Source organism: Crotalus tigris, unplaced genomic scaffold (assembly GCF_016545835.1).
Source record: "Crotalus tigris isolate CLP2741 ecotype Arizona unplaced genomic scaffold, ASM1654583v1 scf7180000018544.1747854, whole genome shotgun sequence".
Taxonomy (NCBI): domain Eukaryota; kingdom Metazoa; phylum Chordata; class Lepidosauria; order Squamata; family Viperidae; genus Crotalus; species Crotalus tigris.
Genome location: NW_024097068.1, coordinates 1,279,317 through 1,303,725, shown reverse-complemented (window position 1 = coordinate 1,303,725; position 24,409 = coordinate 1,279,317). Strand labels below are relative to the sequence as shown.

The following is a 24,409-nucleotide window of genomic DNA, read 5'->3' as shown; positions in this document are numbered from 1 at the left end:
ACAAACTCAGAACCAAGGAAAAATCCCATGGATGAAAATCCTAAAAGGGAAAACAACCCAGGAAGTGTGGGAAACCCTGAAAAATGTGATCACAAAAGCCCAGACCAGCACAATACAACTGAGGGAAAAAAACAAGAAATCCAAGAAGAAACCAGCATGGCTGCACAAAGACCTCTCTAACAAACTAAAAAACAAAAAGGAAAGAGGGGCACATAACTAAAACGGATATCAGCAGACAGTCAGAACATGCAAAAATGAAGCAGAACGAACAAAGATCTGCAACAGAAATCTAGAACAATAAAAAAAGTTTCTTCCAACATATTAACAAGAAAAAAAATCAAAGAAACTGTAGGCCCACTAAAGAGAGAAGATGGTAAGGAAATTACAGGCAACAGGGAGGAAGCTGAGTTGCTTAACTCATACTTTGTGTCAGTCTTCACACACAAAAAAACTATACCCCATCATACCAAAAAAACCCTGCATATTAGAAACAAAAATTAAAATAAGAAAGAAAATGGTAAGGAAACACCTATCCATCCTTGATGAATATAAATCACCGGGACCTGATAGGCTACATCCCAGAGTTCTGAAAGAGCTGGCAGATGTTATCTCAGAACCATTGCACCACATCTTTCACAAATCTTGGAGCACCAGGGAAGTACCTGAGGATTTGAAAAGAACTGATTAGGTCCCCATCTTCAAGAAAGGGAAAAAAAACAGATCCAGGAAACTACAGACTAATCAGTTTAACATCAATACCTGGGAAGATCTTAGAAAAGATGATCAAAAAACAGATCTGCGAACAACTAGAAGCAAACAAAGTCATAACTAGTAGCCAACACAGGTTTGTTAAAAATAGATCATGCCAAACCAATCTCATCTCATTCTTTGATAAAGTAACTAAACTAGTAGACCAGCGAAACACAGTGGACGTAGTATATTAGATTTCAGTAAGGCATTTGACAAGTACAGGCAGAGGGGGCCAGGTTGTTCACCAAAGCACCAGAAGGAAGGACGAGAAACAATGGTTGGAAACTGATCAAAGAATTAAGGAGAAACTTCCTGACAGTGAGGACAATCAACCAATGGAACAGCTTGCCTTCAGAAATCGTGGGTGCTTCATCACTGGAGGTTTTTAAGAAGAGACTGAACAGTCACCTGTCTGAGATGGTAGGTTCTCCTGCTTCAGCAGGGGGCTGGACTAGAAGACCTCCAACGTCCCTTCTACCTCTATTCTATTCTATTCTATTCTATTCTATTCTATTCTATTCTATTCTATTCTATTCTATTCTATTCTATTCTATTCTAAAATACTATTCATAACATGTAAACAAATTAAAATGTTATACTATCTAGCCACAGTCTATATAACAATAGTATTAAAACTGGGTATAGTAGATAAGGAATCTTTCTTCAGCCTAATGCCTTCTAGATGCTGTACAATTTCAAGTAACTGAGTAATGTTTTTTTTTTTTATTATTGAAAAATTTTAAAAGTTTTTACAAATAACGACAAAAAAACAACAGCAAACAAGAAAAACAAAACAAAACAACCCTCACCCAACCCCTCCCAAACCACCCCTCCCATCCCCCCCCGAGCTTCCCAGAGCTGAATATAGGCTTAATTAAAATTTTAAGGAACCTAAACAAATTTTTACAACTTATAAAATAGTTAATAATAAAATATATATAACATAAACGTTAAGGAAAAAAAAAGAAAAAGAAAATACTTAAAAAAAGAAAAAAGAAAGAAAGAGAAAAAGAAATAAGAAAAAGAAATAAGAAAAAGAAAAAAAGAGAAAACAATCTATAAAATATCAAAAATTATATACAAGTTACAAAAAGGCTAAATAATATTTTTTTATATCCAATTTATGTTGTATAAAATTCATCCATTTTTCCCATACAGCAAGAAATTTCTCTTGCGATTGCCCCTTTAAAAAAGCCGAAATCTTTGCCATTTCTGCCAGATAAGAAACTTTAAAAAACCACTCTTGCAAGGTAGGCAAAGATTCCTTCTTCCAATATTGCCCTACTAACAGCCTTGCGGCTGTAATCAAATTTAACATTAATATAACCTCCTTAGCATCACAATCAGTAACAATACCTAACAAAAATAATTGCGGAGTAAATTTTACCCTCCTTCTAAAAATTCTTTGAATATTCCACCATATCTTAATCCAAAAAGCTTTTATATTTTTACACGACCACCAGATATGATAATAAGTGGTGTCCAAACAGCCACATCTCCAACACTTAGGCTGTAAGTCAGGGTACATAAGAGACATTTTTCGTGGATCAAGGTGCCATCTATAAAACATCTTATAAAAATTCTCCCTTAAGTTCTGGGCTTGTGTAAATTTAACATTTCTCACCCAGATAATTTCCCAGGTATCCAGTGGGATTGGCTCACCAAAATTTTGTGCCCATTTAATCATACAGTCTTTAATTAATTCAGATTCTGAATCCAATTCCACTAGAACCCCATAAACCCTCTTAATGTGAGTTTGTTTTTGATCCTTCACTTGTTTAAAAAGATTTTCATCTTCTCTAAGCCAGCCCACATTACAATCCATCTTCCATCTGTCCACTATTTGTCTGTATTGAAACCATGAATAGGTAATATTTTCATGTGCTAAATCTTCCAAAGATTTTAACTGCCAGCTCTGACCATCCCATTTAAGTAATTGTGTATAAGAAACCCTATCCATTTTAACTCCTCTCTTTATCCCCTCTATCGCATGCCAAGGTATAGCCCATAAGGGTATTTTAAAATCACTCTTATAATACTTCCTCCAAACCCTAAGTAAAGAAATCCTTATAATATGTGATTTAAAAGCTCGATCCACTTTTTTATTAAAAATTAAGTAGGCATGCCATCCAAAAAGTAAATCCCAACCCTCCAGATGGAGTATGTCTACATTTGTTAAATTTACCAAATCACTAATCAATGTTAAAACCACAGCATCATAGTATAATTTCAAATTTGGTACCTTGAGTCCACCTCTCTCACGGAAATCTTGCATAATTTTGAGCTTTACCCTTGGTTTTTTCCCTGCCCAAATAAATTTATTAATGCCTTTCTGCCATTCATTTAAGTTAAGCTCATTCTTTAAAATAGGTAACATTTGAAACAAAAAAAGAAATTTTGGTAGGACATTCATTTTAATCGCTGCAATTCTACCCATAAGAGATAACTGTAACTTATCCCAATTCTTCAGATCCTTCTGTACCCTGATCCACAACTTTTCATAATTATTCTTATACAATTTTGCATTAGAAACAGATAAATTGACCCCCAAATATTTTACCTTATCAACAACTTCAAAATCTGTTAAATTAACCAAAATCTGTTTATCACGGTTAGTCATATTTTTAGGTAATATTTTGGTCTTATTATTATTAATTTTAAAACCCGAGACACATCCATATTGATGAGTCAGTTGTAATAACTTTACTACAGAATAGGTAGGTTGAGACAGAGTAACCACCAAATCATCTGCAAAAGCTCTTAACTTATATTCTTTTTTGTTAACTTCTATTCCTTTTATTTCTTGCGACTCCCGAATTTTGGTCAACAAAATTTCCAATGTTAGAACAAACAATAACGGTGATAATGGACATCTCTGTCTTGTACCTTTTTCTATTGTAAAAACCTCTGACAAACCCCCATTAACAATAAGTTGAGTAGTTTGTTTTTGATATATAGCACCTAGAGCTTGTGATATTTTTTCTCCAAAATTCATCTCCTTAATTAATCTTAACATAAACTGCCAGTTCAGTTGGTCAAAGGCTTTTTCAGCCTCTAAAAATATCAGCCCTGCAGAGATTTGGTTGTTCTTATCTAGACATTCTAATAAATTAATAATTTGTCTAACATTATTTTTCATATACCTTCCAGTTATAAAGCCCGATTGATCCTTATGTATAAGCTGCTGCAGAACCCTCATAAACCTATTAGCTAAAATTTTTGCAAATATTTTATAATCCACATTTAAGAGAGATATAGGCTAGTAACTGAGTAATGTTGTAGTCTAATGTTATAGTCTAATTATCTGGAGGGCATAGGTATTGGGGAAGGTTAGAAAAGGAGATATCATAGAATGACTGCTTTTCTCTTGCATCTTACCCATCTCTCCTGCACAGCATGTAGTACTGTGTTTGCTTTTGTTTTTCAACAGTGGTAATTAGAAGACCTTCCCTTCTAATTATAGCAATCATTTAGAAATAATTTAGTTATGAAGAATGGCTCAGACATTTCTTTAATGGAGATTCAATTTGTATATGGTGTTGTTTCTTTTCATGGTCTTGACATTTTTACTCTTACAATCTTTTGACATAATTTGGTCAGAGTTCTCAATGTTCATTGTACTCAGTGATAAAATCCCAGTAATTTTTAGCAGTTCAGGAGGATACCTTTAGTTTCTATATTAATAATCACAGCTTGGCTAAATTCCCAGTACAAAGCAGGTAAGCAGACAAACAAACAGAACCTTAAGCTAATGGGAAACAAATAGCTATGTAAATTTTGCTGAATTACTAATTTCTGTCATTGGTACCTTTAGTCGGGGCTTTAGGTTTTGCAATATTGAGAATACCATATGTTATCTAGCTCTATGCTAGGAAACCATTCATTTTCCATTTAGAACTTTATCTTGGGCAGCTAAATGGAGGAGTCCTTTAAAATAGCCTTTCCAATAAAAGCAGGTTTTCTTGGAAAATCACACCCAGGGTTTGCAAGTGAAGTGTGGAAATCTGGTTAGATAGGACAAGATTCAACAAATCTGCCTAAAATGCACAATATGGTGTTTTCACATATTTTAATAAGATCATGCAGAGACTTTAATACATACTCACAACAATACATCAGGTTTGATAAATTTTGGTTTTTTCATTGAATAATGTGTTCTGAAAAGCCAAGTTACATAGCTAGATTAAAATTTACTGTATTGTGAATTCACACAATCAGGAAGTCATATAAATACAATTCATATTTTGTCTTTGGCAGATCTGCTAATCCTGGCCTGTTGGATGTTTTCTTTTTCAAGACTTTTTAATGTGTACTTAACAAGTCTTGGCACATGGCAGTATCTGGCTGGCTTTTTTTTGGGGGGGGGGTGTTTAAAAATTGTCAAGTCAAATTTAAACATTGAACAAGAGACCACCAGGGAATATCATGGTGACACTTTAACCCAGATTGGGATATAAAAAAATTCCTGAAAAATGCAATGATGTATTACTTCTATGAGCCAATTTGGTGTACTAGTTACAACATCAGTCTAGAACCGAAGGACCATGAGTTTTATTCCTGATTTAGACACAAAACCAGTTGAGCAACTTTGGACTAGCTACTTTTTCTCGGTCCTAGGAAGAAAGCAATGGCAATCCTTTCCAAAAAGAAAACTGTAGGATCTAGTCCTGCAATTGCTAGGAGTCAACACTGACTTGACAAAGAAAAACAAAAACAAAAACCCCAAAGAAAAACAATTCCAACTTCTATAGCAATGGCAAAAAAACTACACTGTCACCCAGAGTTGCTAAGAGTCATGCAACATACATTTAAATATTAATAAAACATTTATATATTCATATGGTCACCTGGAATTCAGTTCATCATTTACCTTTTTAAAAGGCACAAATTTATAGACATGATTTCCTGGATCATCGTCTATTATTGTCAACCAGGCAGCTATTTAAACACTATTGGCCTTTATCAGAGTACATGATACTATAAACCAAGAAGTAATGGAACAATGCAAAATTGCGAGAGGTCAAGAGAAGTAGAACAAGGAAGGTGTGATGTCATCAAATTATGATGTTAATTTGAATTTTTCTCATTATAAAGGGATTACTAATCCTATTCAACAAATAGAAACATCCCTTCTATTATTTGAAATGGATTCTCACTGTCGGCTCTCATCCCTCTCTCCTTCCTCTCCCATTCTACTTCTGTTTAGTCTGTACAATGACCTAGCACAGTGATGGCGAACCTTTTAGAGACCGAGTGCCCAACCCCCCCCGCCTCCGCTCCGCCTCCTGCCCTGCCTGCTCCGCCCCCACCTGCCCCATGGCCTGCCACAGCAGATTGCCCAGGCAGCCCTGCAGCGCCATGGCAGCCACGCCCTCCACCCACACCCTGCATCATCTGCATGCTATGGGGCGCAAGGGTGAAGTCTTGTCCCTGCTGTCTGGCTATGTCCTTGGCTGTGCTGCTCCGTGTGGGCCATGCCCGGGGACAACTCTCCTCCAGGGGGCCTGCTGGTGAGGCCACAGGGGAGGCGGGGCTGGGGTGCAGCATGCTTACCCACAGAGGGGGCTTCGAGTGCCGCCTCTGGCATGCGTGCCATAGGTTCGCCAACACTGACCTAGCACATAAAAAAAGAAATAAAATTCCAAAATTAAAGCTGGCAATACTATGAAATTGCAAATAATCAGTTCTCAGGAGTTTTTCATCATGCATACCTGTGGTTTCTATGTGGGCTGGGAGGAGGGAGAGAGTATATTCTCTAAGCCAGAAAAGCCTTACTTGTCTCTGTAGCTTCTGTTTTAAAGGGTAGCAGACCAAGAATGAATGAGGCTCCTGTACAAAAAAATTCAAGGCCCAGATAACTAAGTTTTTTTCTGGCTCCAATGTATGCTCCGTTTCTTAGTGACAATAAGCTTATTTCTGCCCAAAATCTTTGAGGGGTCCTTTCTGTTGAGTCCTTGGCGAAAAGCAGACGCGAGAAGCAGTTGTAGTTCTCAGGTTTCCTTTTATTCAGTGTTCAGCTTACAAGTGAAGGCTTCAGCAACGCCCAAAAGCTCCTAGCCTCTTATATAGGCAGTTCCCGGGTCAATGTGTTACTTTTCCCACGCCAGCACCTGCGCATGCGCACAGGCGCTGGCGACAGCCTGTCTGGTCCCGGGCAGCTTGCACCTGCCCGGGACTGCCTGCAAACGCCCCGAGCCCGTTTGCAAGGCTCGGGACATAACACCCCTTTCCCCCGGGCTAAGACTACTACCAACATACAATTATTTCTTGATGCAGTGTTCTACTCCCCAGTGCTCCTACTGTTTACTGGCTTTTGTTTGGCCAGCAATGTTATGTAATCCTCTAAGTATTTAGGAGATTTCCTTGCTCTCTGTGACCTTCTCAGCTCTGGGTTTCTGACAGGTGTTCCCTGACTGAGGGGAGACGTGAGCCTGTTCTCCTTATCATACCTTGGTGCCTTCCGAGGACTGTGCCCCAATGCCTGGCCTGCTTGCTCGCCCACCGGGCTCGTCAGGCCAGGGCTTCTGTCACTTTGTGGCCTGGTTGACCTGCCTAGCTGTAGGCCCTCGGGCCCCTTGAAGTGATAGCCACTGCTGGGCGTCTCTATAGAACCTCCTAGGTCCGTCCAAGACCTGTCAGGAGGCTGTCCAATCCCTAAGCCCCGTTCTGTGTCCGGGCTCGTGTGGGTCTCTGTACCTTCCCAAAACTCAGTTACTCCCTGATGTGGGCTAGAGGTGTTGCGGTCGGGACTTGGTTCCTCGACCACCTCCCTGTAAGTTTGACCCCCTGTAGGACTTGGGGTAAGGTCAGGCCAACTCTGGGGATTATGTGCCAGCTCTCTTGCGGGGTATGATTTATTGGGATGCTCCCGGGTATCCTCCCTGACTGGAGTACTGTGCTGTGCAGGTGAATAGTGATTGTACCCCCGGGGTGACTCCTTGGCTGGAGTAGGCGTGAATGCCTGGTAGTTGGGTAGGCTCGTGGAATTCCTGTTTGGGGCACTCGTGGAATCTTGGAATGGGCCGTTTGTGGCTCCATGATTGGAGGTGGGCAGCAGCTCGTGCCCCTCCCTTTGCTCTAAAGGGTCCCCCTCCCCCCTGGAAAAGACCCAGGAGTCTCATCTGAAAGGTCCCGCCTAGGGCGGAGTTGGTCGATGTGCCGACGCAGGACACGACCGTTGTCCAGGGCTACCTCGTAGGAGAGAGGACCTGTGACCCTGGAAATAGAAGCGGGGACCCATGTATGACCAGGCCCGTAATTGCGAGTCCAAACCGGGGCACCCACAAATAGTTGTCTAGGTGCCCTAGGATGTGAGGTAGATGAAGGCAGTCTGTCCGGATGCAACCGGTCAAGCTTCGTAGTAAGTTTGCGCCCCCAGCGAAGTTCAGCTGGGCTTCTCCCTGTAGAAGTGGACGGTGTGGTGCGGTAAGAAAGGAGAAAGTCAGCCAACCTGTGATGCCAGTCCCCATAGGTGAGTCTTTTCAAGGCGTCCTTTGTGATGCGGACCATGCGTTCAGCCATACCGTTGGTGGACGGGTGGAAGGGTGCAGACGTGGCATGACGAATCATGTTAGCCTGTAAGAAAGCTTGGAATTCGGAGGAAGTAAATTGAGGGCCGTTGTCAGAGACGATGACATCTGGGAGCCCGTGTGCAGCAAAAATCCCCCTCAGTACCTGAATAGTCTTTGCAGTGGTGGTGGATGAGACAGGTACAACCTCAAGCCATTTTGAATGACTGTCAACGAGGACCAAGAAGAACTGGCCCTGAAAGGGCCCAGCGTAGTCAATGTGCACCCTAGACCATGGGGACTGTGTATCCTCCCATCTATGAACAGGAGCTTGGGGCATCTCTGGGCGAGAGCGCTGACACAGGTGGCATGCTGCACCTTAGCCTCAATGTCCTTATCTAAACCAGGCCACCACAAGTGGCTGCGCGCAAGGGCCTTCATGCAAACAATGCCAGGATGACCCTCGTGGAGGGACTCTAAGATCCTAGTCCTCAGTGAGGTGGGAATGACAACTCTGTTTCCCCAAAGCAGACAACCCTGAGAAGTGGACAACTCGTTCCTTTTGGACCAGAAACTCTGAAACTCAGGACTAGGGCAGTGCTCAGGCCATCCAGACAAAACCCAAGAAAGGACACGTGAAAGTGTGTGATCTGTGCCTGTTTCAGCGGCGACATCCCTGGCATTCAGAGGGGACTCGGGCAAGGCTTGGATGGATAGAATGTTGACAGCTGGCGCAGGGTCAGCTTCTACTACTGGCAGGGGCAATCTACTGAGGCCATCAGCATGGCCCATTTCTTTCCCAGGCTTGTGGAGTAAGGAAAAATCATATGCAGACAGAAAAATAGACCACCTAAGCATTCTAGGGGAAATGATTTGGGGAGTTTGTTTACGTGTGGTAAACAGTCCCAGCAGAGGCTTATGGTCAGTGAAGACCGTGAAATGCCTGCCATACAAGAAATCAAATAATTCCAGCAACAACAGCCAGAGCCTCCCTGTCTATCTGAGCGTAGTTGCGCTCAGCAGAAGACAGTGTTTTGGAGTAATATGCAACAGGAACCTGAATTCCATCAGACCTGAGGTGGCTCAGGACAGCTCCTACCCCGTAAGGGGAAGCATCACAAGCGATGCACACAGGAAGGGACTCATTGAAGTGTGCAAGTACACTGTTAGAAGTGAGTAAGGCCTTGACCTCATTGAAACTAGCCTCATGTGTTTGTGACCATTGCCACACTGCTTGTTTGTCTAATAGCCTGTGAAGAGGCTCAGATACTCTAGCTTTATGTGGAAGAAAGGAATTGTAGAAATTCAGGAGGCCCAGAAAGGCCTGAAGTTCGGCCTTAGACCTTGGCCTAGGTGCTTCTAAAATGGCAGTTAGTTTGGATTCAGCAGGGTGAATCCCAGCAGCATCAATTTTGAATCCCAGAAATTCAGTAGAAGGCACCCCAATTTTGCATTTGTCTCTTTTGAGCTTGAGGCCTGTTTTCCTGAATCTTAACAGAACAGCCCTTAGCCTTTCAGCTAGAATGTGTGTGGAGTCTCCTGCAATTAAGACATCATCAAAGTAGGGGCAAACCCCCGGTATGCCCCGTAGTGTGTTTTCCATTACGCTTTGGAAAATCCCAGGAGCGACATTCACTCCAAACTGTAGCCTTTTTACCTTAAAGGCTCCCCTGTGGGTCACAATAGTCTGAGCTATAGCAGCATCATCATCAACAGGCAGCTGTTGATACGCTTGAGCTAGGTCAAGCTTTGCAAAAACACGCCCCCCCCCCTTGAGGGAGGCCAGAATATGACTGACCACAGGAACAGGATAGGCATGTTGCTGCAATGCCTTATTAAGAGTGCATTTGTAGTCAGCACAAATGCGAATGTCCCCATTTGCCTTTAGAGGCGTGACAATGGGGGTCTCCCAAGGGCTGGAATCAACAGGTTCTAGGATTCCCTGTTGGATCAGTTTGTCTAACTCAGTGTCAATTTTACTCTTTAAAGCAAAAGGGACCCTTCTTGCTTTAATTCTAATGGGTGTGACAGTGGGGTCTAGTTTTAAGGACACAGGAGGTCCCTTGAATGTGCCCAGCTGGGGGCTGAAGACATCTGCAAATTTTTTGCAGACTTCCTGTAGGTCGAGTGTTTGTAAGCTGTTGAGCCCCGTGACGTGTATCCCCAAGGCTTCAAACCAATCGAGTCCTATGAGACTCGTTCGTTCACCCCCTACTACTAATATGTCTAGTGGACCTTCAAAATTCTTATACTGTACGTTAAGGGTGGCCTCCCCCTTAACACACACTCTCGAATTTTGAAAGTCTGTTAACACAATGTCAGAAGGCCTTAATTTAGCCTGAGTTCCACTGCCGGAACAAATCTTCCTAAATGTATGTAAGGATATGATTGAAAGGGCAGACCCCGTGTCTAGTTCCATAGTTAATGGAACCCCTTGTAGCTTCACCTTGAGTGACAGCTTTTTCTTGATGGGCTTGTGTGTGCCTGTCCTGAAGATGCTTCTTCGCGAAGCGCAAAAACCTACCCTATTCTGGCTGGGGACCCTGGTACCTTTCAGGCGCAGTTCTTCCTGAGGTTGTACCTTTCGTCGGCCCAGGCACACAGCTGCAATATGTCCTTGTTTCCCGCACGCCCGGCAGTTAGCGGAGCGTAACTTGCAGTCGGTTCTCCTGTGGCGACCTCCACAGCCGATGCACTTGAGGGGAACTGCAGAGTTTCCTTTCTGATTCCCTTCCTTCGTGGGGTGGAGACGGTCGACTTCCTCATCCGGATCCTCCTCGGAGTTCCCTTGGACGACCTCTTGGTGCACGGATGCAACATCTGGACTGTTCCTGATCGGCCGCATATTTTTGATGGCGCCGCCTGCTGCTTCTTCTGTGGTGACCTCTCTTAAGGCATCTTGGAAGGACAGTTCTTCTTTGGCGAAAAGCCTCTGTTGTAGATCTCGATGCCTTAAGCCGCACACGAATCGGTCCCTCAGTCGTTCTTCGAGGTCCTTGAACTCGCAGTGCTTGGCGGCCTTCCTCAATGCGGCGATGTATTCTTTGGCCGACTCTCCGGATCGTTGATCCCTCTGCTCGAAGGTGTGGCACCATGCGATGACGGACATCTTGGGCTGGAAGTGCTCCTTCAATAGCTTCTTTAGATCTGCGTAGCTGACAGACTCTAATGGGACAGGTGCTGCAAGGTTCTCTGCGATTTCGAAGGCATCTTGACCGCAGACACAAAGCAGGGTGGCAGCCTTCAAGCTATCTTCCCTCACTTGGTTCACCTTGAGGTAATTTTCCACCCTGGCTACGTAGGATTCCCACTGCTCTGGATGTGAGACGTCGAACTCCAAAAGCCTTCCAACCTTTGCCATTTCAGGAGACGGGTCTATCAGCCAGCCTACCCCCGAATGCGCACTGGATTGGCGGGTAGCTGCCGAGTCAACGCCGTTCCGTCGTTCCGCCGCTCAGGACTCACTTGGGTAAGCTTACACCTCTTTCTTTCCAGGCGATGTAAGGCATCCCATCCTCGTCGCCAGTGTTGAGTCCTTGGCGAAAAGCAGACGCGAGAAGCAGTTGTAGTTCTCAGGTTTCCTTTTATTCAGTGTTCAGCTTACAAGTGAAGGCTTCAGCAACACCCAAAAGCTCCTAGCCTCTTATATAGGCAGTTCCCGGGTCAATGTGTTACTTTTCCCGCGCCAGCACCCGTGCATGCGCACAGGCTCTGGCGACAGCCTGTCTGGTCCCGGGCAGCTTGCACCTGCCCGGGACTGCCTGCAAACGCCCCGAGCCCGTTTGCAAGGCTCGGGACATAACACTTTCTTTCATGGCTTTTTCATTTTAAGCTACTGTTACTATTCCTTATCCTATTTCCACTTCACATGTACAGCCTAATTTCTTTTTCCAGAGGTTCATCCATAACTTAACTGCCTTTCTGACACATGGCACATCACAATGTAAGGTAGCCATTTTCCTTCCCACATATCTATCTTAAAGAATGTCAGAAATAATGTGGAAAGCAGTAGTATGTATGACACAGTATAATAGCAGCTAAGTTTTGAGTCACCGAATCTCAATGCAATTTATTACCTTGTTTTTGGTCTGTAAGCCTCAGATGTTGATTATTGTATTGACCAATGTCTTATATTTCATTGTAAGCTTAATGTATTTTCAGAGATTTAGTTTTAATCTCTTGTCGAAACTATTAAAGTATTACTAGGGATTTTCCATCTCAATTCTTTTGCTTGTAAAATACAATTTGTAGGGGATAAAGCCATGGAAAATCCCAGGCATTTGAAGATTTCATATTTTTTTGCTATTGTTTCTAGAAGTTTCCCCTGTTGCATTAATCCACTATGATGTACTTACTGGAATATCCACATACTTCATGTGAAGTCCCCTTTTTCATTCTAGTTTTTAAAACAAGCATACCCAAGGACAAATTTCACAGAATCCTGAATTTAAATTAAAAGGTAATAGCAATATCTTTGCAATATTGGAGAAAATGTATATCTAATTTGATAAATACAATTTGAAACATGTTGTAAGGTATTACTTTCATATATATTCCAACATTTGAGTGATGAATGTATTACTAAATTTTAAATCTTATTGAAACTCATAGACAGTTCTCAATGGATTTTGCCCCATATAAGTGATTGTTATATGCCTTACTGCCTCATATAGTACACTGAACTGATAATAAATCTGATTGTTTTTTAGGCATAGCTCAAAGGTCCCCAATCTTTTGGGCACCAGGGACCAGTTCCATGCCAGGCCAGAGGGTGCGTGGTTTTGTGTTCTGCCTGCATCCTGTGGATGGAGCTTTGCTTGTTTGTGCGGACCAGTTGTTAGCATGTTGCGGCCTGGTATTGGTCCACGGACCAGGGGTTGGCATAGCTGAATGAGAATTGTGATCCCTAGAACTCATTTAACAGAAAATATATCAAGATGTAGGTTTACTATAGGAGTCTTAAGGAGTAAAATACTTGCATGTAATGCTTTGAACAATAGAAACTTAACCCTTGTTAGAAAATTGGGACTGTGGTATTTTCCATTGACTTCGGAGTAAATGGAAACAAAACCCTGTCTATATTACTATTTTATATATGTGCAAAATACCATTTGGATTTCATGGGCAGTTTGCTTTAATGAATTCTCCTCTGTCTTTTCATCCTATCTTTTCTTTCTTTTTTTTATTGAAAAGTTTTAAGTTTTACAGAACAATTCCCTTCCCCGAACCCTCCCAACCCTCTCCTACCCTCCCCCAACCTTCCCAGAGCTGAATACAGGCTTAATTAAATTTTTTAAAAAAGATCCTAAAACACATATAAACCATAAACAAATCTAAATACATTAATTAAACAAATTATAAAATAGTTAATAACAATATATTTATATATAAAAAGAAAAAAAATGCAAGAAAGAAGGAAAAAAGAAACAGAAAAAGAAGAAATCAAATAAAAAGAAAGAAAAATAAAAAAAAATTAAAAAAAAGAAAAAAATGTCTATAAAATATCTTAAATTTTAAATATAAATTATTCAAAAACTAAGTAATATTTTTATATCCAACTTATATTGTATGAAATCTATCCATTTTTTCCATACCAAAAAATACTTCTCTTGCGATTGATCTTTCAAGAAAGCCAAAATCTTTGCCATTTCCGCCAAATAGGAAACTTTAAGAAACCACTCTTGCAAGGTAGACAAAGATTCCTTCTTCCAACATTGCCCTACTAACAACCTAGCCGCTGTAATTAAATTTAACATCAATATAGTCTCTTTACTATCACAATCAGAAACGATATCTAACAAAAACAATTGTGGGGTAAATTTTACCCTTCTTCTAAAAATTCTTTGGATATTCCACCATATCTTAATCCAAAAAGCTTTTATATTTTTACATAACCACCAGATATGATAATAAGTAGCATCCAAACATCCACATCTCCAACATTTAGGCTGCAAGTCAGGATACATACGAGACATTTTTTGTGGATCAAGGTGCCATCTGTAAAACATTTTATAAAAATTCTCCCTTAAATTCTGGGCTTGTGTAAATTTAATATTCCTCACCCAAATAATTTTCCAGGTATCTAATAGGACCGGTTCTTCAAAATTTTGTGCCCATTTGACCATACATTCTTTAACTAATTCTGGTTCTGAATCCAATTCTACTAACACCCCATAAATTCTCTTAATGTGAGTTCGTCTTTGATCTTTTATTTGTTTTAACAAATTCTCATCTTCTCTAAGCAAACCCATTCATCCTATCTTTTCATCCTTAGTCTGCTCAATGGAAGTTACACTCTCTCATCACATTGGGATTTACTGTCTTTCTGCTTGGTCAATGTTTACAAATGAGATACTGTAGTAGTTATCCCATATTATATTAATAAACAAAAATGACACATGTCTAAACCTTACTTACCCCATTACTGTCTAGTATTAAACTAGATTTTCTTTATAGTTATAGACACCTTTGATTAGAATTGATTTTCATAGTCATATTGAATTTCAATAAATTAAAATTGACTTTCCACATTATTAGAGAATAATATGCTATGCAATATGAATGAAAATGATTTCTAGCACATTCCTAAATTATGTTTTTCTAAAAAAAAAAAATCATCAAAAATTGTGGAGCACGGTGGCTCATGAGGTTAGAATGCTGGGTTGACAATCAGCAAGCCGTGTTTGAGACCCGAGTGCTGCTGCATGATGGGATGAGCTCCTCTCATTTGCTCCAGCTTCTGCCAACCTAGCACTCCAAAAGTGAATAATTGCAAATAAATAGATAGGTGCTGCTTCTGTGGGCGCATTAATGGGGACATGAAAGGAGCCCCCAACCAGGTGTCCCATGGGCAACTGTGATGTCACTGGCTAATCCTTTCAATCTGGAAGTGCCTTTGGTGCTTTCAACGTGAACAGGAATGGGGGAATCATAAAAAAAATGTTTTTCCTGATGGATGAACTGTAAATGATTTTTTCAAAGAATTTAAAGATGATGCTTGCATAGCAGCATTTAAGGACCAATCCCATAAGTAGTATTTTGCTGCATTAAAATATATTACCTGGCTATTAATTCAATATATTTCATATACATGGGGGGGAAGGAGAGACAAAATTGGCTAATTAGGACTATATTATATACTATTAGGACTACTATAAAGATCTGTTGGGTTTCTTTTTTTTCAAAAAAAAGGAAAGATTAAAATGCTGGCACAATAATTTAAGAACCAAAACTTACCTATTTTAGGAACATTGAAAAAGCACCATTAAGGCCATGTTTACTTGTAAAAACTATTAGCTTTGTAAAAATACAAAATTCCTCTAGTAACAAAACTGTAGAAGCAGGAATGAGAAAATGTGGGAGTACTACCAATGAATGCTAGTATCATGTGGGTTCTTCCATAAAATGTGAGTGACTGAATTATAGCAATTCCACACAAGAGCTCACATGAAACCCCGGTGGATTTCTTACCAAACCTCTTCCAGTTTTATGGAAACATTCCCAACCTATTAAAAGGAGAACAAATTTTGGACTATTTCTTTTCCCTCTATTATCTTTTGAATCATTGTCCTTATTTGGTTTAGAAACTGTAAGGCCAATGTGAACATTCAGTTTGGTGTTATTTTGATGAAGTGGCTGAGATTGAGATCCGATCAGAGGATTTTGCAATGGCACAGCAAACTAGCCTCAAGGAGTGGGGGGGAAGGGATGAACAACCTTGGGCTTCGTTTCCAAAACAAACTCTTTTCTTCATCTTATCTTGCGGTACAACCAGACAGTCCAGTAAGGGGAAGGCTAAAGATTAGTTTTGCCCTTAACTTGCCTATATAAGGAGACGCTCAAAGATTTACTTTGCTTTCACTCTTCCAATTTGCACTGCTTCTGCAGGTGAAACCATGCCTACGACTTTTTCCAGCCACAGCATGTCCTCTGGAAGCATCCAGGGACCCAGAGGAAGACGCCTGTTTGCCTTAGGCAGGCCTCAGGCAGTGCCAAGTATCCACAGGATTATCAGGGACAAGAGTGGGCTGTCATATGGTGATGGGCAGGCATTTATGAACACAAATATTCTGGACATGAATGAAAAGGGTACCATGAAAAATCTGAATGACCGTCTGTCTGCCTACCTAGACAAAGTAAGTAATCAGATAATGTTTACCTAATGGCAAAATCAGAGAAAGAAAAATATTATAAAGATATGTCAGAAGAATGGATATTTAAAGTATCTAGTTTTGCAGAAATGGCAAAAATTTCTGCTTATTTAAAGGATCATACACAAGAAAGATATATCATTGTATGGAGAAGATGGATAGATTATATTCAGAAAAAGTATGGAATTAAAAAGTGTCATTTATTTTATGAATGAATATTATAACAAATATTATAGAGAATTGTCTTATAGGTTATGGAGTTAAAGGTTAATTATGATATTTTCTTTTTTCTTTTCTTTTTTCTTTTTTTCTTTCTTTTCTTTTTTATTATTATAAATTTTGTTATTATTAACCCTGTATTCTGCTCTGGGAAGTGAAAGGAGGGGGGTTGGGGGTGGGAGGGAGGGTAAGAGGGGGGGTAAGTGTAGTATAGATAATGGTTGTTTATAGGAGTGCTGCCTGGGCACTCCCCTTATGCTGCGTTCATGGGTTTGATAGGGATGAGAGGAGAGAAGGTGTAGAGAGGAAGTAGGGTATTGAGAGGAGAGGGGGAGGGGAAAAGAGTAGGAGGGGAGGAGAGAAAGAGGAGGGAAATAGGGAATGTTTTAAGAAAGGGTGGATGCAGCCTGGGGGGAATGGGCGGGTCGCACCAATGGTTATGAATTTATCTTATTTTAAAATTGTATTGTAGTTTTATAATGTTTAAATGGAAAAATTAAAAATTTTCAATAAAAAAAAAGATATGTCAATCTCTGTCTTTGGGGCATTTTTGTGGAATATTTTAGAATGATATAAGACTGATACTTGACAAGGAAGATGCTTGTTAGGTGATAAACCTTTTAGCATTTTTTTCTGGTAGGAAGATTCATATGGGACCATGTCCAGTTGCTCAGTGGCAAAAGAAAGATGTTGATAAATGTTTAGATAAATTATTAGCTCATAACCCTTTCTCCTCTCCAACAAAGACAATGTTTGATAGAAAATTACAGAAAAGCATGATTTGAGAAGATAAGAGGAAGAAAGGAATAGAGTCAAAAGACAATATTTTTTCTGTTTTTATCATTAGTGCTCTATCTGTTCATGGCTTTTAAGCATGCTGGTGAATACCCAGGGATTAATCTTGCAAAGCTGAGTAAGGGTCAAGATTCTTTGAATGCACTTTATTTAGTATTATACTTTAAAACAAAATATTAAAGTACCTGATCTACACTGGGACCCTGGGAAGTGGTTTTTTTTTTTTTAAATCTTGAAGCATCCTGATCTGCTTTATTTAATGGTTTTATTTATTGAGGAGACTTATTTTTATATGCTATTGGTGGGGGAAATATAACCCTGGGCAGCTCACAACATAAAAAGAAAACAGGAATATTAACAGTAAAATCATATTTCATGGTGCTCTAAGACAACACTCCCCCATACATATGCTATCAAAGCCAAACCTTCTACCTTCCATTAGAAAACCTCATCCTTGTGTGAAATAGGTTTCACAGTGCAACAAAGGTGTTCCAGAACACAGCACAATGATAATTATTTGGGCTTATGGATTAAAAATAAATAAATGCATTTCTATAACTGATTATATTCTGTATTCTATTTATTTTTGTGGAAAAAATGCTGTAGTTATAGAAGATTTATTTTCTTGCTTTATATTGCAGTGTCAGAAAGTTATAACTGAGACATTGAATTCAAATGATTTGGAAGTTAGCATAGGAAATGATTAATTGCAGGTTATTTGCAATGATCAGTCATTGCTCTTTTAAATGGCTTGATACACCATCTTTTTGGGGATGGGAGTGGGATAGGCAAGGTATAATTTCCCCTCAACTCCTTGTGTTTGGTATCACAGAAACATGGTTTGATTGCACTTTGATGCAATGTGTCATTAGTATGACAACACCCAGGATGGAATTGTCTTCTCACCATGAAGATGATATTCCTTGTCTACACAAATTAGAATCTCTTGTTTTACTCTTCTACAATGTCTGTTTTTATCTCTAACTTGACATTTCTCTCAATTTATGAGTCTCTTTAAGAGCTATAATTCTAAACAAGGGTTTAGAAGGTAATAATTAACTCAGAATGTTTAACAGAGAAAACACGATTTTGAATCCTCCAGTGCAGAAACAACTGAATAGGTTGTAATCCACCTTCTCAGTATGAGAACATGGAATCATATTTGCAAGGACAAATTAAAATGACTTTTCTTTTCAGACTTTAGACATAACAAGACACAGCAGAGCAGAACAGAAATGGTTCATATTCTTTCCATGGCAATAACCGTGTGATTAGCCAAGAGCAGTACAGATAATCCCTGAGTTGCGAACGTTCGCTTAGCAAATGTTTGAAATTACACAATAAGCAAGCTCTAGTGCTTACAAGCGATCCAGAAATTACAAATGTTGCTGCACCATGGCAGTCGTTCACCCTTATGAGCGACCACAGTGGTACTGCAACATTAACCTTGGTTATTCCCTCCCTCCCCACCCCTGCCTTGGGTCTCCCTAGGCACTAGGCCTTCAATACTCACCCTGCAAAGATCGAGATCCTTCGCTTTCTTGGCTGCTCCAGGCCTTTGGTGTGTTCTCAGAAAATGGAGGCCTAAAGTAATGTAAGATCACATGAGATCATTGGGGTGAGATCTCACGCTACTGATCTCACATGATCTCATGGTACTTTAGGCCTGTTCTCTGCAATAGAGAATGAAACCGAAGCCGGGGAACACTTCCACATGCCTCCAGAGGCTGGATTCGGGTGGAGGATTTTTCTAGACCAGTGGTTCTTAACCTGGGCGATATTACCCCAGGGGGCGATTTTGTTTTTCAGGGGGGCGATGGAATGAAAAGGGGCGATGTGGGGATGAAGGAACGAAAAGGGGGTGATATGGGGGCGATAGAGTGAGAAGTTTTGGAGACACTTTTGAGCCTGCCCCTATGGCTCCGAGCCTTCTACGCCATTTGGAGAGAGAGACAGAGACAGAGAGAGGCACTTATGCTTCTCTCTCTTTCTCTCTCTGATGCAGATTTGCCCCCTCGCAGGGCTCTTGATTGGCCCTGTGCTGGGTGCCCCGCCCCCTGGGAGAAGCACATCCAGGAACTCTGTTTCCCTGGCTAACCCCGTTCCAGGTGCACGTGGCTGGGGAACTGCGTGGGGGATCCCCAGGATCCCCACTGGGAGCAGCCCGCCAGAGCCTCAGCTTCCTGCAAGCCACAGACCCAAAGGAGAGCAGTCCCTGCAATCCCCAGCTATGGGACCATTGGCCCAGCTGGCCAGGAAGGCGCACCGGAGTCCTGGCTGCTTTGTCGGCGAAGAATGTGAGGTGAATAGAAGAAGTGGGGGAAAGAAAGGGAGGGGGGAGCCATTTTCCAACCAGCAGCAGAAGAGCCCTGGCCAGACCCGCAGGAGCGCCTCCTCCTGGGGCTCGGCGTCGGCTTCCTTGCCCTCCTCCTCCTCCCCTTCTTCCTCCTGCTGCCTCCCAGGTGGCAGTCCTGGCTGGGTTGGCAGCTGGCGGGGGCATCGCTCCCTGGGTGATGCTGGTGGGTCGCAGATCGCCAGGAGCATTGCGTGGTGTGGAGCAGCCCCAGCTCCTCCAGCATGACAGACCTACCGGCAGCATGGGAGGCTCCAGCATTGGTCCTGGCGGGAGGCGGATCATTGCCCCAGTTCTGACTGAAGACACCGGTGGCGCGGGAGAAGGTTTGGTGACGCATCTGATGGGGTGTTCTGCGGATGCCCTGCGATTTAAGCCCAGGGATGCCGGTGGTGCGAGGGGAGGCTTGGCGATGCAGCTGATGGGCAGGGCATTCTGCAGATGCCCTGTGGCCCTGACTTGAGCCAGGGGATGCCAGCAGCACGTGGGACAGCTTACCAATGTGACCGTGAGCCGGGGCGTCCCCGCAGGCCCGGCAGGCAGCAGAACTGGGTGCCTCCAGCGGCGACAGGGGGTCTTCTGCTGCCTTCTGCCCCCCTCCCCGCCCTTTCAGTGCCCTCTGCCTTTCGTTTTTTTCTTTCTTTCTCTCTCTCTCTCCTCCCCTGGAGAAAGAAGGGGGGAGGAAGGGAGAGGAAAGAGAAAGAGACAGGAAAGAGAGAGAGAGGAAGCGCAAGTGCCTCTCTCTCCCCCCCTCTCTCCTCACCTGGAGAAAGAAGGGGAGGGAGGGAGAAGAAAGAGAGAGGGAGAGGGGAAAGAGAAAGAGAGAGAAAGACAGAGGAAAGACAGAGAGAGGAAGTGCAAGTGCCTTTCTCCCCCCCCTCCTCACCTGGAGAAAGAAGGGGAGGGAGGGAGAGGAAAGAGAGAAAGAGAGAGGGAGAGGGGAAGGAGAAAAAGAGAGAGAAAGAGAGAGGAAAGACAGAGAGAGGAAGCCCAAGTGCTTGTCTCCCCCCCCTCTCTCTCCTCATCTGGAGAAAGAAGGGGAGGGAGGGAGAGAAAAGAGAGAAAGAGAGAGGGAGAGGGGAAAGAAAGAGAGAAAGAGAGAGGAAAGAGAGAGAGAGGAAGCGTAAGTGCCTCTCTCTCCCTCCCTCTCTCTCTCTCCTCACCTGGAGAAAGAAGGGGGGGAGGGAGAGGAAAGAGAGAAAGAGAAGGAGAGGGGAAAGAGAAAAAGAGAGAGGAAAGAGAGAGAGAGGAAGTGCAAGTGCCTCTCTCTCCCTCCCTCTCTCTCTCTCCTCACCTGGAGAAAGAAGGGGGGAGAGAGAGAGAGGAAAGATTTGACCACTCACCCAATCTGCTCTAAAGGCACAGTGAAAACACAGCCAGCATCCCCCTGAAAATCTCTCATTTTCACTCATTTCAAGCTAGCAGTTGTGGGTCTACGTAGCTTGACTACCCCTGTGATATATAGATTAAAATGTAATTATTAAAAGTCTCTGAATATTCAAACCTTGCCCAGCCCTCACATCTACAAAATTATTAGCTTTATTCTGGGGGAGAGAAATGAAAGTTTAATTAAATTCATTTCACATTTTAAGAGGTCTGCAGTATTGCAAAGTTTAAGAGCCAGTGGCAGTGTTAGAGAATTTTAATTTCTCTATTGGTGAAAAATAAATCAGAAGCTCTCACAGTTGACTGCATTTAGCTGATTCAAATAACTTTATATTTATATAAAATATTTACAATACCATTCTTCTTTACATCAGCATAGCTTAATGAAGATTTCTTACAGAGACAGACCAGAGACAAAACCTTGAGACTGGAAATCCAGCTCCTAACTCAATACCCTTTTGCACAGACTCAGTAGCACTTTCTTCACATTGGCTGACTGAGTTACCACATGACTCTTCCTGTTCATGAATATTCCAACACTCCTCCCTTCATGACAGGAAGAGACATCAGACCTATCGACTTAATACATTTTCCATAGTGAACATTACCCAATGGTTTAGTCATCATGTCTGCCAAATTATCCTCAGAAGAACAATGATGTAAACTAATCAATTTTCCTTTTACAGCTTCCCTGACATTATAATACTTAATGTCTACATGTTTACTTCTGTTCTTCACCCTGTCACCAGTTGCCATTTTTATACAGGCAGCATTGTCTTCAAATACCTTTACAGATTCTTTTACATTAATATTTAAATCTTGCAACAACTGTACATACCATGTTACTTCAGAACACAATTCAGATAAAGCAATAAACTCTGCTTCCGCTGTTGAAATAGCAACAGTTGTTTGTTTTCTGGACTTCCATCCAATCAGAGTCCCTCCAAACAATATTATAATCCCAGAATTTGATTTCCTTGTGTTTATGTCATTTGCATAGTCACTATCGACATAACACTTTAATTTCAATTCCTCAGTAATCTGTATTTGAAGACCCAAATTTATAGTTCCCTTTAAATATCTGAGAACCCTTTTTACACCCATCCAATGTAACTTTGTAGGTGCAGCAGTAAAACGACTCAAAATGCTTACTGCGCAGGCTATGTCTGGTCTGGACCACTGTGATAGATATAACAAACTCCCTATTGCCGAGTGATATATCTCTTGATCACAGGTTTCACCTTTGTTCGCACTTAAACTATTATAAAAATCCGCACTCATGGGTGTGGGAGCAGTATTGCAATCTTTCATATTATATTTCTCCAATAATTGCTCAATTTTTCTCCTTTGACTGAAAATATAACCACCTTTTTCATTTTTCTGTATCTCTATACCGAGATAATTTTTTATTTCTCCCAAATTCTTTAATTCAAATTTCTTTCCTAATTTATCAGCAAATTCTCTGACTTGTGATGCATCCTTTGCGATGAAGCAAAGATCATCCACAAATGATAACAGTAGACAATTCCCTCCTTGTAACTGTCCAGTATATATACAATTATCAGCTTTGCAACTTTTAAATCCAAGATCCTTTAAAGCAGTATCTAAACAGATATTCCAGTTTCTGGCTGACTGCTTCAGCCCATAAATAGCCTTGTTTAATTTATATACCATGTTAGGTTTTGCAATTTCACATCCTGGTGGTTGGATCATATAAATTTCTTCCTCTAACTCAGCACTGAGGAATGCAGTTGTGATATCAAAGTGCCAGATTTTATGCTTATATGCCGCTGCCAACACCAGTGCTAATCTTATACTCTCACTTTTCACAGTTGGCGCAAATACTTCATCATAGTGCACATTCTTTAATTGTGAAAAACCTTGTGCCACTAACCTGGCCTTATACTGTATATCATTATTTGGCAATACCTTTTTCTTATATACCCATTTACAACCCACAGCTTTGGTTCCCTGTGACAAAGTTACTGATTTAAATACTTCATGGTCTCCCATGGATTTCATCTCTTTATCCATGGCCTCCTTCCATCTTTCTTGTTCAGCTTTTGGTAATGCCAACACTTCTTTATAACTTTTTGGCTCATACCACACATTACAAACTTTTACCTTGCTGGCAGAATACCTGTCATGCGGAATTCCTTTATTATATCGCTCTGACCTACGTGGTATTAACTGCTCCTGTGTCTCAAGTCTTTCTGGCTTCATGTCTTGTTCAGCCTCTCCTCCCTGAACATTGACATCTTCAATCATCATTTTTTTATCATTAGATGCGTTATTGTCACTAAACAGATCACCATCATTAAGTGAGACATACCCAGAATTTGCATTAATTCTGTCCCAATTTTGTTCTGCAAAATTAGCAGACCTTGAAATTATAATTCTTTTACTTCCATCGCTAAAGCGATATCCTTTTGACCCTGGCTCATAGCCCACAAACCTGAGCTTTCTTGCCTTTTGCTGTCCCTTTCTTCTGATTGCTTTTGGAATATGTACCCATGCAATACTTCCAAAAATTCTCAAATGTGCCAGTGATGGCTTTCCCCCATATAGAATGGCATATGGAGTATTATTAATAGAGGAACTCCACAGCCTGTTAACTATATAATATGTAGTCAATATGGCTTCTCCCCAATATTTGTATTTAATTTTATTTATATGCCGCCCAATCCCAAAGGACTCAGGGCGGCATACAGAGATTAAAACAATCATAAAACAATAAAATAATACAGTCATACCGCGAGTCCGATCATATCCCCCCCCCGGGGACATCAGCCTCAGGCCTGCCGGAACAGGAGAGTTTTAACGGCTTTCTTAAAGGCCGGCAAGGTGGGAGTAGTTCGAACCTCGGGGGGAAGTTGATTCCACCAGGTTGGAGCCACCACAGAAAAGGCCCTTCCCCGAGGGCCCGCCAGCCGACATTGTCTGGCCGGCGGGACCTGAAGGAGGCCCAATCTATGGGACCTCACCGGTCTCTGGGAACTGTGTGGCAGAATGCAGTCCTGTAAGTAACCTGGCTCTATGCCATGAAGGGCTTTAAAGGTGATAACCAACACCTAGAATTGCGTCCGGAGACCCACAGGAAGCCAGTGCAGCTCGCGGAGGATAGGTGATACGTGGGCGTATCTTGGCGTACCCACAATCGCTCTCGCGGCTGCGTTCTGAACCAACTGCAGCCTCCGAACGCCCTTCAAGGGTAGCCCCATGTAGAGCGCATTACAGTAATCCAGTCT

General features: G+C 41.7%; 1 protein-coding gene across 2 annotated transcripts in view; it reads left to right on the top strand.

The window, feature by feature from the left end:
• The window catches only part of LOC120312808 (keratin, type I cytoskeletal 19-like), a 77,629-nt gene that overhangs the window by 7,154 nt on the left and 46,066 nt on the right, over positions 1–24,409 (top strand). Inside the window, exon 2 of one of the 2 annotated variants that reach the window (XM_039354007.1) lies at positions 16,146–16,393. In XM_039354007.1, coding sequence (XP_039209941.1) covers positions 16,154–16,393 — 240 coding nt within the window. In that variant the 5' untranslated portion in view covers positions 16,146–16,153. Of the gene's footprint in view, positions 1–16,008; positions 16,394–24,409 lie in introns of those variants that run through there. The other variant, XM_039354008.1, reaches the window with a different exon arrangement.